At 38.8% G+C, this 15,394-nt stretch overlaps 1 protein-coding gene across 18 annotated transcripts in view; it reads left to right on the forward strand.

Annotated features, from left to right (window-relative positions):
• LOC122556528 (teneurin-2-like) overlaps positions 1-15,394 on the forward strand; it is a 1,106,639-nt gene that overhangs the window by 1,063,414 nt on the left and 27,831 nt on the right. For 15 of the 18 annotated variants that reach the window (XM_043703277.1, XM_043703278.1, XM_043703279.1 and 12 more), the window contains 3 exons: positions 956-1,099; positions 4,208-4,457; positions 7,617-7,637. In XM_043703277.1, coding sequence (XP_043559212.1) covers positions 956-1,099; positions 4,208-4,457; positions 7,617-7,637 — 415 coding nt within the window. The remainder of the gene's footprint in view (positions 1-955; positions 1,100-4,207; positions 4,458-7,616; positions 7,638-15,394) is intronic. The other 3 variants (XM_043703280.1, XM_043703283.1, XM_043703285.1) reach the window with 1 other exon arrangement.

Genomic DNA, 15,394 nt, shown 5'->3' on the forward strand with positions numbered 1-15,394 from the left:
AGGGGTAAACCATTTAAGATAGAAATGATTTTTTTTCAGAGAGGGCCATGAGTCTTAGAATGCAGTTCTTCAAAGGCAGTGGAAACAAAATTCCTTAAATATTTTTAAGGCAGAGGTAGATAGATAACTTGATAAACAAAGGATTGAAAAGTTGTCAGGGGGTAAATGAGAATGTGAGGTAATCAGATCAGCTGTGATCTTATTGAATGGCAGAGCAGGTTTGAAGGGCTGAGTAGCCTACTCCAACTCATAATTTTTATATTCATACATATATTCTAAACGAACGCTTTGAGGCTTTCTGCCAAAGATCTACAAAAGTTGCAAAATACTAAAGTATTTATCACATTAGGCTTTTATGAAATGCTGGAAAAGCACAGCAGGTTAGGCAGCTCCCAGCAGGAGAATTTTGGGCATAAACCCTTTATCAGGATCCTGATGAAGGTCTTACGCCCAAAACATCGATTCTCACATGCCTCGGATGCTGCCTGACCTGCTGTGCTTTTCCAGCGCCACACTCTCGACTCTGAGCTCCAGTATCTGCAGTCTTCACTTTCTCCTTTTATGAAATGCAAATGAATGGAGAGAATTTGCGGTCTTTGGTATCTTCTAATATGTCTACGTTGACTTTGATTAAATCAATAAGTTCCCTCAGTAGGTTAACTATGGACATCACATTATTTTTATGATCAACAATCCTACAACCAAATATATACCAACTGTCAGTCATTTCAGGTTTTGTGAATATCCTTTACCTTTCTCTATATTTTCCTTGCCTTCCTACCCAGTCTTCTAGTAATTTAATGTATTTTTTTTCATCATGCAAAACATTAAATCACACTGGGAGAATAGAAGGGAAATGAGGAGAGATGCACTGTGAATTTTGATGCACAATTATGGTTGTGAAAATGGCAAATTTTGTAAGCTGTATTTTCTGTGCTTGTTTTTCCTCCCCTAGTTTCTGTCGGTTATGAATATGAATCTTGTCCAAATCTTATCCTATGGGAGAAAAGAACTGCCCTGCTGCAGGGCTATGAACTGGATCCATCAAACCTGGGGGGCTGGTCACTGGATAAGCATCATGCATTGAATGTAAAAAGTGGTGGGTTGTCCAATTTCTAGCTAATTATTCGACATGATTTCTTGTAATGCATTATTGTTTCAAATACCTATTATACTGTGACAACTTAATTTAGACTCTGACAGAAATTTCTGCTATTTTATGTTTGTATGATGAACACAATTACTTACTGAGAAAAAAAATTGATGAATGCTTTCAGTTCAAAAGAGGCCATTCAGCCTGTCTGTTCCTAATTTTGCAGCAATCCAAACCTGCTGTTACAAATTCTCCCATAATCTTGTTTCTTCCTCTACTTAAAATACCTTCTCTTGGACGGGACAGTGATCTCTTCCTTAATGGTTCCTGTGGCAAAGCATTCATGCAAAGTAAATAATTCCATGCATCAACAATTTCCCTGTAAAGACGTTTCACCTAAACTCTCTTTCTTCTCAGTAAAATTTTAAAGTTGCTGACCAACTTGTCTTCAGTCAGAGGAAATAGTCTTTCTGATTTCATTACCTGGCATGAAATTGGAAAAGAAAACTCTTTAAAACTCCATGTAGTACAGAGAAGTGAATCATTGGGCAGATCTTACTTTAATGCCCCTCGAACCAACACTCCCATAACTAAACCCAGAGTGAGCTGAGGTGAAGGGTTGCCTCCCAATTGGGCTAGAAGGAGCAGGCTGAAGAGCCAGTTGTCTTCCCAGTCACCACCCTGATGTCACAATGAGGGAAGCTGGAAGTTGGCCTTGCCACGCAAGAGATTCATTTATGTACCAGAGGCTACAATGGTCCAGACTGGGTGGGTACCCTGCTTAAAGACTGGGCTAGGAACAATCTGGGCCCAACAAAAAGCCCCATTTCTAACAATGTCTGCCCCTATTGGAAAACCCTCTCTGCATTCATCTTATGGTTTCTCCCTCCAAACCCCCCCTCCCATCCCAACATGACTATCCCACCCCCAGGAGAATGCTCTATTTACCCCGCCTTCAGGGCCTCCATGGATGTTCTTCCTGCAGATCTGTTGCTGCTCCTGGTGATCCTGTTGGGTCTAAAGAGTTGCCTGCTTTCGAATTAAGCTGCAGCTCTTGGACGTGAGCACTTCATCCTCAGGAACCCACGCATTAGGCAGCAACACACTTATCTGGAGTTAACGCCCTGCGGTACTACTGGAAAAGATTGGATTCAGGATATCATGACCGCTCTAGCTGGTGGATGGGTCCTTTACCATGGCCATTGTTCAATCCATTATGCTTTGTTATTTATTAACCATTTCCAGACTTATTTTTTTGTTTTTAGATAACTGATTATACTTTGTATTATTTTTGTTTTAAAATGCACGTAGTCAAGATTGGTCTGCAAAGACAGAAAACCTCAGTACTGAACCATATTTCCACAAATGATAATATGAAATAAGTCTGTCACAACCATGTCAGCTATTTTTGATAAGATTCAAGTAGATATTTATACTTTATTTGAAGATTTCTGATTTTGTAAGCCCCAAAGTGATCCAACAAATCAGTCTCAGTTCGAGAACTAATGGTGTGTGTGTGTATTTCTAATAATTGCAAAGGAGGAGAAGCATGGCTGACCTGATCCATAGGGAGCAGCACCCTCCCTGACTCCCACTGCTGCTATACCCCCAACCCTCATAATCACAAGGTGGAATTTTACTTCCAAAGTGAATGTGACAATTCTGTCAATTTGACAAGGTTATTTTGTCCATTTTCTTTTCCTCTAGAGAGGTTGTAGAGGAAGAGGTGCTGAAATGTCTGCTTTAACAATGGCAGGGGAGTGGTCAGTTCTTCCAGTTCAGGGTTTTTTCTAGTTTGGTTTAGTTGTCGCAGAGAAGCTACTGGTAGTTGTAGCAGAAGCTGCTATGGTGCAAAATGGTTCCATGCTTCAGCAGATGATTCTTGACTGGCTTTTCTCTCCTTTTCTCACAAATGAAGGCAACTCCAATTCCAGCTTATCTGCCAATTCCACCAGCTTTGTCTTGCTCACCTTTTGTGAAACCCCCAAAGTCACTTCTTCCACAACCAGAAAGCTCATAATGACTGAAAGAGCTATCACACCAAGCACTGTCCATACCAACTAAATTCAACACCAGGAACACAAGACACTAATACCTACCATTTGCTGCCTTTTATTCCAATAACCCTATTCCCAAATTGGATAGACCAAATATATCCTGGGTGAGCCCCCAGTCTGTCATGGACCAGGCCAGACCCCCTCAAAATATTTTAAGAAGGTAGTCCAGACCCTCACATTTTCTTATTTTAAAGGTAGATGTGAAGTGGATATTCAGTGTGAGATGCAGCTGGTCAAACCACGCAGCTTTAAGCAAAACAGAAATTATTTAAACACTGTAGTTGAACTTGAACAAAAGAAAACAGAATTTAGAATAACTTATCCATCAGAAAACTTAATGAAGGAACTGTTCCAATTCCCGTAACACCCATAAACACATCCCTTGTCAAAACATAAATTCAAACACAGGTTCTTACAGGCAGGAGAGATTTCAGATAGAAAAACCAGTGAAGAATCAGCTGTTCAATTGATCATGGATTCGGTGGCCAGTCAGAGATGGTGAGGATGTAGCTTGACCTAAAGGGTGTGTTTTTACTCAATGAGGGATTAGAGAGAAAGGTTATTGGTCAACATAGTTGAGGAGAACAATCACTCATTGGAGTGAGGAGAGTGGTCAGTGGTCTTGGGAAAAGATCATTAATGTGTTGTGATCAATCATGGAGACTTATTTCATAGGCAAGCTCCTGGATCCAGTAAAACCTTGAATCTACCAAGTTCTTTGAAGCTAAAATGGTAAAGGTTTGTGTCAGCAAACTTCAGTGACACAAATCAACCATCTTATTTTAAATTCAGCCTATTGAGTTGTTTCTTTAATGCTGAATTTCAAGTCAGCTTCTCAGAACAGGTCACCTTCATGGCTGCCCAACAACCCATGGCTTCCTCAAGCCTTCCAGACCCTTTGCCTCACTTTTAACACCCTCCCCTTTTGCCAAGACTTTTGTAAATTCATTTACAATTATCCTTATCTGGAGTTCTGCTGCTGGCTGTTGTTCATTTTGTTTAGACTAATGCTCTTTGTAGATTGCTGATGTTAACCCACTCTCACCCTCCTCTGTAGGTGTCTTGCACAAAGGAAATGGTGAAAACCAGTTTTTATCCCAGCAGCCAGCAGTGATTAACAGCATCATGGGAAATGGACGCAGGCGCAGCATCTCTTGCCCCAGTTGCAATGGTCTCGCTGATGGAAACAAGTTGTTGGCCCCTGTGGCTTTGGCTGTTGGTATCGATGGCAGTCTGTACATTGGAGACTTCAACTTTATCAGACGTGTTTTTCCTGCCAAAAATGTCACCAGTATCCTAGAGCTGAGGTAGGAGACTTGGTAATAAATCACTGTCACCTGGCGGTTTCTGGTCTGTTGCATTATTGGCTGGAGCACTGTGACTGAATTTGCCTTTGATTGTATGTGGAATATAAACTGAGCACTCAAGGAAAAACCCAGCATTCATTACACGGTACCTTGCTACTACTTTGAACTGCTGTTGCTATTTCTTCTTTTTCATTATCATTTAAAGTTGGTTATTTGGTCAACTCATTGATTTCCGGCTCATGGATATCACATCATTTTCAGGGTTTTATTTTAAGAAGACAAAGAACATTATGTTCCTGTTGCAACTATCCCTCCTTTCCATCACACAGAAATGAAATTAAAAACAGCAAGATAAAGATTTAGCAAAAGGTTATTCCTGTGAACCTGAACATGGCTCAAGCAGCAGTTCTCACTTAGCAGGGGTTATGTTCGCTGGTCCCAAATCAAGCCCAAGTGATAATAAGTTGAAAATTATATATGCAAGAAAAATAAAATTAGTGGACCCCGAACCATCCTCCATCAGAAATTGTGAATGACCTTGAAGTATGCTATTTGTATTTGGTCTCATACAATTTTTAGGAAATCAACTGATTTTCCCTTTGATATGCTTTTGTATCATAGTAACTTTATAAGATGTTTAAAAGCTAGGACATCTAAAATTTCAAATGTAGTAGTTGACGTCTTGCTGAATTATAAAACTAGTAGCTCATTCAAGCTTTTGAAATTATGAAGGAAGATAAGTCACATTGCATATGGAAAATCATCTTCTGAGATAACAAGAGGACTTTTCTTTTGAATCCCATTGTAGTTCTTCATTCATAAAACACTTTTCAGAGCTATAGGGAGGGTCCTATCAAATAGCAGCCTCTTGGGAAATGAAAAAAATTTAAGTCAGAAATAAATGTGTGATATTTTTCTGCAGCTTCTCATAAAATAGAATTCAGCTCAAGTAACAAAATTCACTGACAGAAATCTAATATTCCTTGCTGTCTTCCCTGAGACCCATTAATACCAGGAAAATAAAGGAACTAATTAAAACTCCCTCTTCCTTTTAATTTCTATTTTTATTTTATAAAATACCATATGCTGAAAGGTATTCATGAAATCAACATATCTTGAACAGTGTCCTAACTCGCACCAAAGTTCCTCTAACCTGTTGCTGATCTATGTTGGCTCCCAGTCTGGTAGTGTTTAACTTTATAATTTTCATTCTTGTCTGACATTACTCCATATATCTCTGTCACTTCCAAGTTCACAAACCTCTGAGATATCTGTGCTTTTCCAATTCTGGTCTCCTGAGTACTTTGTTTTCATAATTTCATACTGTTCACAGCTGTACTTTCAGTTACCTGAGGTTTGGCATCTCCTTCATGATTCTCCCCACACTTTACATTGTCTCCTTCACAAAAATGCTCCTTAAGACTCACTTCTTTGTTTAAGCTTTTTGTCACCCGTCCTAATATTTCCTCATGTGGCACACAGTCGTATTTTGTGTCAAAAAGCTCTTGTGGAACTTCTTGGAACATTTTACTATGTTAAGGTAATATATTAATACAAATTGTTGTTGTCAGTGATGTTAAACTGCTAAAAGTTTTTTGCAGCTTTTCAATTCATGTCAACTGCTTTAATTGTAATTGCATTACAATATGTTTCAGCTTTGGCATTGTTCTGTACATTTACATTGATACAAGCATTTATGTTGCCCATCTCTTCCTGTATTCCCTTTCCTGTGTAGTTTTGCGAAATGCCACACTGGTTAAAATTCTTTCATATCCTTCATTCTCCAGGGTCCTGCTAGTTGGGTGAAACATGTTTTATCAAATCACAGCCTAATCTCCATTAACTACATCCTTGTTTTAGTCCTGACAAATAATGGGAAAGAGCTGAATGTTGGCAGCTAAAATGTCTCTGAAGGAAATTGTATAATGTGGTGATGCAACACATTGGCAAGTCAATGCATCGTGCTCTAGAGTATAGCATGCAGATTCCATGTCTGCAATCCATCCTCTGCTTTTCTTGATTTCGACAATGCCGTTAGGATAGGTGCTGACTGGAGCCAGGTGGTTCCCTGCAGGAAGTGAAGAGACAGTGAAATTTCATTCTCATCCGGTGCTGCACTCGAACAGCTTCTAGCAGGTGGCCAAAGGGCATCATTGGCAGAAATCATGGAGTGAAACTTCACTTCTTATGCATGGCAGATGTCATTATGTGGAGCAGGGAGAATCAAAGGAGGAGCATAACAATAACTTGTCAGCAAAATCAAATGGAATTATATGGTTCCTAGTTACAGAATTTCATTTTATTTTCCTCAAATGAGAAAGAACTGGCTTATCACTTCTGACTTAACCGGATACCCTCACCTTTGCTCTGAGAATAATGTTTCATCAGTATTATGTTTACAGAAACTGTTTCTGAGATTGGTAGTTTCAGCTAAGACCGAGTTTCAAAAATTTAGTGCAGATAGAAGCAATAAGAAATGTGTTAAATTATAGCTCAGAGGGAGATAGAATTCCAAACAAAGACCGATGCATGTGAGTTTGAATATTAGATGTTGTATGTCACAGCAAGATTGCCTTCACTTATTTGAGCTCTTCACTGCTAAGAAACTGTATAAGCTTATTATCAGCTCCAGCACTGGACTGAATGTCAATACATGAATTAAATGCTCTGATACTCCATGCTGGAGAAATCATATATCAGTGGGTAATTTTTGTTTTCATTGTACTTGTGTCACCTGCCTCTACTAGCTATTCAAACACATCTGTATTGTACATTAGAACAATCTAAATGCCTCACTATTAACATTTCAATTCATTATTGCTACTTACATCGTCAGGAAAAGAAAAATGTCAACAACTGACTCACATAGCTCTAACCTCTTAATCTTACAAAGCAATACTTACAGCACAGCACAAAAAAATGTGATTGATGCATTTAAAACTTCCAGTGTGCCAGTGTCAACATTGTTTATAAACAGTTTCATGAATATTGTTTCAGCCAAATCAATCCTGCCCTTGATCTTTAGTAATATTTTTGCCTGTCACCACTTGTCTGTATTTAATAACTTCAGCAATCATACAACAAACTAATGATATACAATGTATGTCTTGGATAATTGTTTGCCTGTTCCTCTTTTTCTATTGCTGTCTTTCCACAAAGAAATAAAGATTTTAGACATAGGTAAGCCAATCACTTTAACATGCCTGCTTCAGAAATACTATCTTGTCTTTATTTTTCCTGCTTTTTTTGTTTTATTTTATTTTTGGATGTGTTTGTTTTTCTGTTATTGCTTAACCTGCTGTAGACAAAAGAACTCTGAATAAATGCTGTTAATTAGAGGTACTATCAGTGGTTAGTACTTATCTGTAGATTACCTCCTCGTGTATGGTTAGTAATTTATCAGTAAAAGGGTCATCCTCAGGGCTTTATTATTAGCATACAGTTTGCTTATGACTTTAGAAAGGGGGAGAAAAACAAAGAGAAATCCTCCCTTAAGAACAACTACTGGCATGTCTTTGGAATTGCAATTTTGAACCAAGACTGTGGATTCAAACCCTAATTGGGGACCTGAGTACATAATCTAAATGGGCCAGTTTTTGTATTACTGAGAGAACTCTGCTGTCTTCAGAGACATTTTAGTTGTAGACCCATCTAGCCTCTCAGATGGATGTAAAAGGTACCATGGCATTAGTAAAAAAGGAGAATTCTTCAGCATCCTAAGCCAACATGTACTTCTCAATAAATGGCTCATAAACCGATTATCTGGTCATTTAGTCCATTACTGTTTGTGTGGAAACTTAGTGTGTCAATTGGGTATTGATTTTGCACATGGCATTCAAAAATGAACCTCGTGCCCTTGGCACTTGGAGCATTCTAAATATCTGACTTATAGAATGGTCACAGCACAGGAGGCTAATCACTCCAAACTTTCTGTGCCTGCTCTTTGCAGAAGCAATTCATCGAGTCCCACTAACTCCCCTTTGTCACATTGCCCAGCAATTTTGTCCCTTTCTGATACTCCTCCAATTCTTTTCTGAAAGCCAGAATTAAACCTGCCCACATCATTCTCTAAGGCAGTGCATTCTAACAGATGCCGTGTAAATGTTTCTTGTCATGTCACCATTACTGTTTTTGCCCATTATCTTAAATCAATATAATCTGGTCCATGATCCTTCCCCCATGGAAAAAGTTTCTCCCTATCTACTCTATCTAGACCACTGATGATTGTGAATCACCTCTCAATCAATGGGGAATATCCAGTGAACAAAATAATCTAGTTGATGCCAAATCTCTTTATATTGCAGATTTAGCATAACTTCCTTGCTTTTCTACTCTGTGAACCTGTTTCTAAAGAACTTGTCACTTTCAGATGATGATGAAATATCTTAAATTTGTGAACTCCTCCCCCAACTTTATTGACTACCAATCTCTTTGCAGAATCTGACTTTAGGTTTGGGAGTGGAAATGGCAGTGGTTGGTGTTAGGGTAATGGTTGCCAGTTAGATTTGTCGTAAAACACGTGTAATAAGCACAAAGGAGAGTTAAAAGAACTAATATATCGTCTAGTAACAGCAAGTGTGAACTTTGGAATGACTATTGGCAAAACCAAAAACTGATGCCCACCTCAAAATCATCATGAAATATTCATACATTCACAAAAGGAAAAGAACAGTTGCAAGAATTGAACTATTTAGAAAGCACAATATCTGCAGGTGGAGAGTGCGAGAAGGAAATAAAAACAAGGATACCATTCAGAAAGACAATATTTGGTAAGAAAATATTTTACTGAACAGGAAAGCTAAACCGACAAGTGAAGAGACAGCATATAAAGAGCTTGATGTGGAATGTATTTTCTATGTGAGTGAGACTTACACATTATGGAAAGAGGAGTTCAGAAAAGATTATTGAGAATGTTGCCAAGGTTGGAGGGTTTGAGCAACAGGGAGAAGCTGAACAGGCTGGGGCTGTTTTCCCTGGAGTGCCAGAGACTGAGGGGTGAACTTATAGAGATTTATAAAATCATGAGGGGCATGGATAAGATAAATAGACAAGTCTTTTCCCTGGGGTGGGGAGTCCAGAACTAGAGGGCATAGGTTTAAGGTGTGAGGGGAAAGATATTTTCCTGCCTCAAGTGACTGACTGTGTGGAGTTTGCACAGTCTCTCCTTGTCTGCGTGGGTTTCCTCCGGGTGCTCCAGTTTCCTCCCACAGTCCAAAGATGTGCAGGTCAGATGAATTGGCTATGCTAAATTGCCCGTAGTGCTAGGTGAAGGGGTAAACATATGGGTGGGTTGCGCTTTGGCGGGTTGGTGTGGACTTGTTGGGCCGAAGGGCCTGTTTCCACACTGTAAGTAATCTAATCTAATCTAATATAAAAGGGACCTAAGGGGCAACTTTTTCACTTAGAGGATGGTGCCAGAGGAATGAGCTGCCAGAGGAAGTGGTGAAAACTGGTATAATTACAACATTTAAAAGACTTCTGGATGTGTATATGAATAGGAAGGGTTTGGAGGGATATGGGTCAAGTGTTGGCAAATGGGACTAGACTGGGTTGGGATATCTGGTTTGCATGGATGAGTTGGACCGAAGGGTCTATTTCTGTGCTGTACATCTCTATGACTCACTTGTTAAATAGATTTAAAATATGGATTGGAGGATCATGAAAAGGATCATCCAGACAGAAAAAGTAACAAGGGATGAAGAGCTGTGAAGAGTGAACAGACAGAAAAAATTGAATTAAGAATTTGAACTAAATTGAGAAAGTCTAGGTCAGGCCCATCTGAAGAGGAAATGGGTTTTTTAAGTGATATTATGGAGGGACTATTTCAAGGAAAATAAGAGAATAGTAATGCTTGATGGATTGAAATTTAATTGGCAAATTAAAAGACTGACACAGGATAGAGGGATACTAAAAGATGCCAATCATCCATGGATCTGCCTTTGGGCAGAGTACGCATAATGAAGACAACCCCCAAGATCTTCTGGTCCTGCATCCCTTTCAGAATTCTGTCCTTTATTTTGTCTTTCCTCTCCTTGTTCTTCTGACCAAGATAAATCGTGTCACACTTGTTTGAATTAAATTTAATCTGTGATTTGTCCTCCTATTGCACCAACCTGGCTATTGTCCTTTCTGAAGTTTAACACTATCAACCTGACAGTGTACAGTACTTCCAATGTTTTATGTCATTGACAAATTTTGAAATAGTGACCTCCGCACTCAAATCTAAATCATTAAATATACCACAAAAGGAAGAGGTTCTAACATCAATCACTGAGGCATCCCACTATAAACCTTTTTCCAGTTGGGAAATGACCATTTTCCACTAATCTAATTTCTGTCACTCAGCTAAAGCTATCCCTGACAATATAGATTTTAATTAATATGTAGATGAAATTCTGAGATCAGCTTTGAAGACAATAGTCAGGTGTTAGTAAGAGGTCGGACCCTTTACATCTTGGATCATGCTGTTCTGTGGCCTTACCGTGATATTCAGTGCAACAGTGAATATACTTTAACATTTATAAACTTTTATCGAGACCCAAACAAATCATACTTCCACACAATTGAATATGGTAGCGGTGATGGGTAGGGTAGATGGTTTCAGTGTAGGATAGATGGTTTCACTTTGTCTCAGGCAAATCTGATGAACCTCAAGGCAAATTTGATCTGAGGCACGAGGATTCTCAGAAGATTTCCCTAACAGAGTGGCTCGACAGCTCACTTGAAATCAGATGAAGTAGTTGAAGACTTCCTGTAAGTGAGGTAAAGTGAAATATGCTCCATAGTGGCAGTATGTCTACACAACCTTAGCAGTTGATCTTCCTTTACGTGGTCCTTCAAGGTGATTGAAGGACTGGTGCAAGCATTTGGATGAGAATTATAGAAGATGGACAGAATCGCCTCAGGTTTCCATTTGAAGCAACAATAACTCCAGGTCAGTTCCTTCTTATGTGCAATAGGCTTGTGGCTGAAGAGATCCTTTTTAAACATTGGGTTGCTTAAAACCTCAGCAGGTTTCCACTCATTCCCAGCAACATGTAATGCCTTTTTAACAACCCAGGACATTCATTATTGAGGAGATTTAGTGTGGCATGATCTCCCAGCAGTCAGTCGTCTCCGTAGATCCTATTTAAGATTTATAGATTGTCACCACTTCATGTGAAGATGCAGGGTTGAGAGGTGAACTCATTCAGACTTTTGCAGCATACTTCCTACCTTATTACACTCAGAGTAAGGGCTGGCCTTCGAACAGATGAAAAAGAAAATACAAGGCCAGAAAGTGGGAGAGGGAATCCCATTCAATGTGAAGCTGAAGCTCACACCCAGCTTGTTAGCTCGTTGGATCCAAAGATAGCTGCCTCTCCCAACAAGAAACCCATCAAAAATGAGTAGTTTGAAATGCTGACACTGGTTCAAGGAAGTATTGCAGTTGACAGGATTGTTCAGTAGAGGGCAGTCAGTGCTTTCTTTGAAAGATCTGAACACTTTCAGCAGATTTTCAATGCAAAATTATCTTTCTGAAATAAGTCAAGCAGATCATCGCAACAGCGAAGATGAATCCAGGTTATGGAAGACATGATGGGCTGTTAGCCATATAGGGGTACTCACCAAATGGGTGTACTGACTTTTAGTCAGTCGATTTAAACTTTAATAACTTTAATATCTGATTTTGCCTTTATTTAGGGTCAAATTTACTGTCCTGCCCTTTGCCTCCTATTGTAAAGTGACTTTACACAAAACCTATTTGATAACCATATAGCCAGACTCTTTATTAACCTTCCTTCTTTATGTTGGTTTGAAGCAAAATTAATTACAAAGATAAAGTCTTCATAAAGGCCATATATATCTGAAGGAATCAGACCAAGCCCTTGTTGTTAGCAAGCTTTTGTGCAATTAGTGTGAGACTTTCAAAATCAGCAAAATGATTTCTGGCTATAAGATGAATTCAGCTAAGATGATGATTGTATTCCATTTTATGAGGGTTTACTTCTCAGCTTTTCTAGGAACATAATCATCTAAAGAAGATTGGGCAGTAAATGCTGAAGATTTCTCATAGCTTTCTCCACCTACTGAAATCTTGGATCAAGAAGATTGGATGATATTTAATGAGAGACTTTCTCGGCTTTTCCAAGAGTGTGATTAGCACAATGATGTCTCAGAAGTTGATGAGCCTCTTAATTCTTCCAATATTCTTAAACAGGAGGCATACCAATGGAATAAACCCAGTTACATACTATTGCCAGGCCTAGTTTAATCAATTCCAGAAGTAGTTCCTATAGCACGTGACTCTTCAGTTCTTCATGCAAGCATATAAAGATTCATCTGATACTTTTCCAAACCAAATCTTATGGTGAAGCCATTTTGTATGAGCGGCAGTGCTAATGAAGAAGGACCACAGATTGAAGAAGTGATAGAAGTTTCAGCTTTATGACATGATCAGACCAGTATTTCATTCAACAGCATTCAGGGTATACCAGATGAGTTTGTGCACGATGACTGGGAACAGGACACTCTGCAGAAATACTCTTCAGTGCTGAAGTGTAAGAATGATGCTTAATTTGTACATGAGAACTCAACAATTCATCTACATTCTTGTGTTCAGAGGCCCTGTCGAATGTGACAGATGCAACCCTAAAGTAAACCTTTTATCTTATCTTTGCACCCAGAAAGTTTTGCAATGACCCCAGATGCAGTCTCAGCTATCCTGACTGTGAATCTTCCAGTGGAAGCAGCAAACTCTGAAGAATTTTTGTTGATTCTTTGAAGTCCTCGTGTGAGTCTTCTGATGAAGTGAATCCATAATCGGTAGTCTTCCTGATGGTTCACTCATCTTTGTCCTAGAATTGAGAATATGGTGTATAAATCTTCAGCTGTTGTTGTGCTGCTGTTGGAATTGAATTGATATTTCTCAGCTCTTCGATTTCAAAACTTTGCTATTCAGCAACCTTTCAGCAGATCTTCTGTTCACCAGAAAGAAGCTTAAAACAGATAAAAGTGATTGCTGTCCAGTTAAGCAGAAGTGGTACCCAGTTGATGAGTACCCACCTGTCTTCATTCTGCTCTGGCAGCCCATTCCAATCTTTCCTTTCAGTGTTATGACATTTGCGAGATTATTACTAATCCTACTCTTTGTTTCAGCTGCCGACTGCATAGTTTCAGGCCTGCCTTCCTGCGATTGTCCTCCCATGCCAGTTCAGGAGGAATTGAGATCTCCACAGCACTTTAATCTGTGAAAAATGAACCTTGGGAATATGGTGGGGTTGAAAATATATTCAGTCTGAAGGGGAATGTGTTTAGTTAAATGTTACAGCTAATAATGTTAATAAAGTAGTTTTAATTGGAGGCAGGAGAAGTAAATGGTGGGATGTAGAGCTGAGGTCTAATGTTTATGCAGATGAGCTTCTGAGGTTAGCTTCGCTATCACTAAAACTCCACAGTGATGTGCTAGTGCTCTACCAAAAGGCTAGGCTCTGTACGACTTGGAACATGCTGCTTTGTAGCCTCACCATCATGCACAGTGAATTAATAAACTTAGTTTAACTGTTACTAAGAAGTCTGGGCTGCACATGTATCAAGACCTGAAGAAACCCAACGAGAACATGATGAAAATGTATCCATGCTGTTCCTGTCCCCTTTGTTGCAAGACACTTAACTTTGCTCACTTTGTCAAATGCCTTTTGGAAGTCTGTGTATATCACTCCAACTACATTACCTGCATCCATTCTTTCTGTTGCCTCATCAAAACTCCAGGCAAGTTAATTAAACATGATTTGCTCTTAACCTAAGTTAAGCTGACTGACTTGTATAGGCCTTATCTTTACACCTTTTTTGAATAAGGTTATATGACATTTGCAAATCTCCAATCTCCTGTCACAACATCAATATCTAAAGAGATTTGGGTAATGATAGCCAGTATATCCATAATTTCCACACTCACTTTACTCCATAGCTTTTGTACATCTCATCCAGTTCTAGTGACTTACAGCTTTAAGTAGATCCAGCTTTCCTCGTTATCAATTTTTAAGTCTCCACTTCCACTATAATTTGGACAGTGTCACCTTCCTTGGTAAAGACAGAAACAAAGTACTCATTTAATATTTCAGTAATGCCTCCTGTCTCCACTGTAAATGTGCATTTAGGGCCAAAATAAAATCCATACCTCTTTTTAATAATTATTTTACTAATTACATGCCTAAGAAGAGATTGAACATTATAGCAGCTACCATTCTTTTCTGCTACTCTCTCTGCTTCTCTGATTTTTTTTTCACTATCACTCTGAATGTTTTAGATGTTTTCAATACAACCTGTTCAAGGATGTTATTACAAACCTCTGGAGCACTGAGACTTGAATCTGGACCTACCTGTGATTTTTTCTTACTTTGAACTGAGATATGCAATCCACCTGAAATCTATCACATACACCCCTTTTTTGCTTCATCTTACTCTCTGTGACTTTCATCATCCAGGGAGCTCGAGATTTGTTTACTTTATCTTTGTTCTTTGTGAGAATATACCTCTCAATAGCAACCAAACAATTCCTCTTTAATGGCATTCTATTGTTCCATTGCCATTTGACTGCCACACTGAAATGTTTTCGGCTTGAAATCTATTCTCATCTCATCGGAGATGGCACTTAACCAATTAATTATTCTTCCACTGCAGGATTACTTGTCCTTTTCCATTGCTAACCTAAAGATTATGATACAAAGATCATTGCCATATAAATTATTGATATTTGATTGTCTTGATGCACCTCATTCTCCAGATTCAGCAATGTTTCCTTCCTCGTTGAATCGAAAACCTCTTGTCCCTTTCTCTCCTTTACATTGTGGCTATTCGAGTCAACATTAGAACAATAAAGTTCCACATTATAACTACACTATAACTCTTGCATGTCTCTGTAATTTCCTTGTAAATTTGTTCCTCTATGTATTGCC

Source organism: Chiloscyllium plagiosum, chromosome 14 (genome assembly GCF_004010195.1).
Source record: "Chiloscyllium plagiosum isolate BGI_BamShark_2017 chromosome 14, ASM401019v2, whole genome shotgun sequence".
Classification (NCBI taxonomy): Eukaryota; Metazoa; Chordata; class Chondrichthyes; order Orectolobiformes; family Hemiscylliidae; genus Chiloscyllium; species Chiloscyllium plagiosum.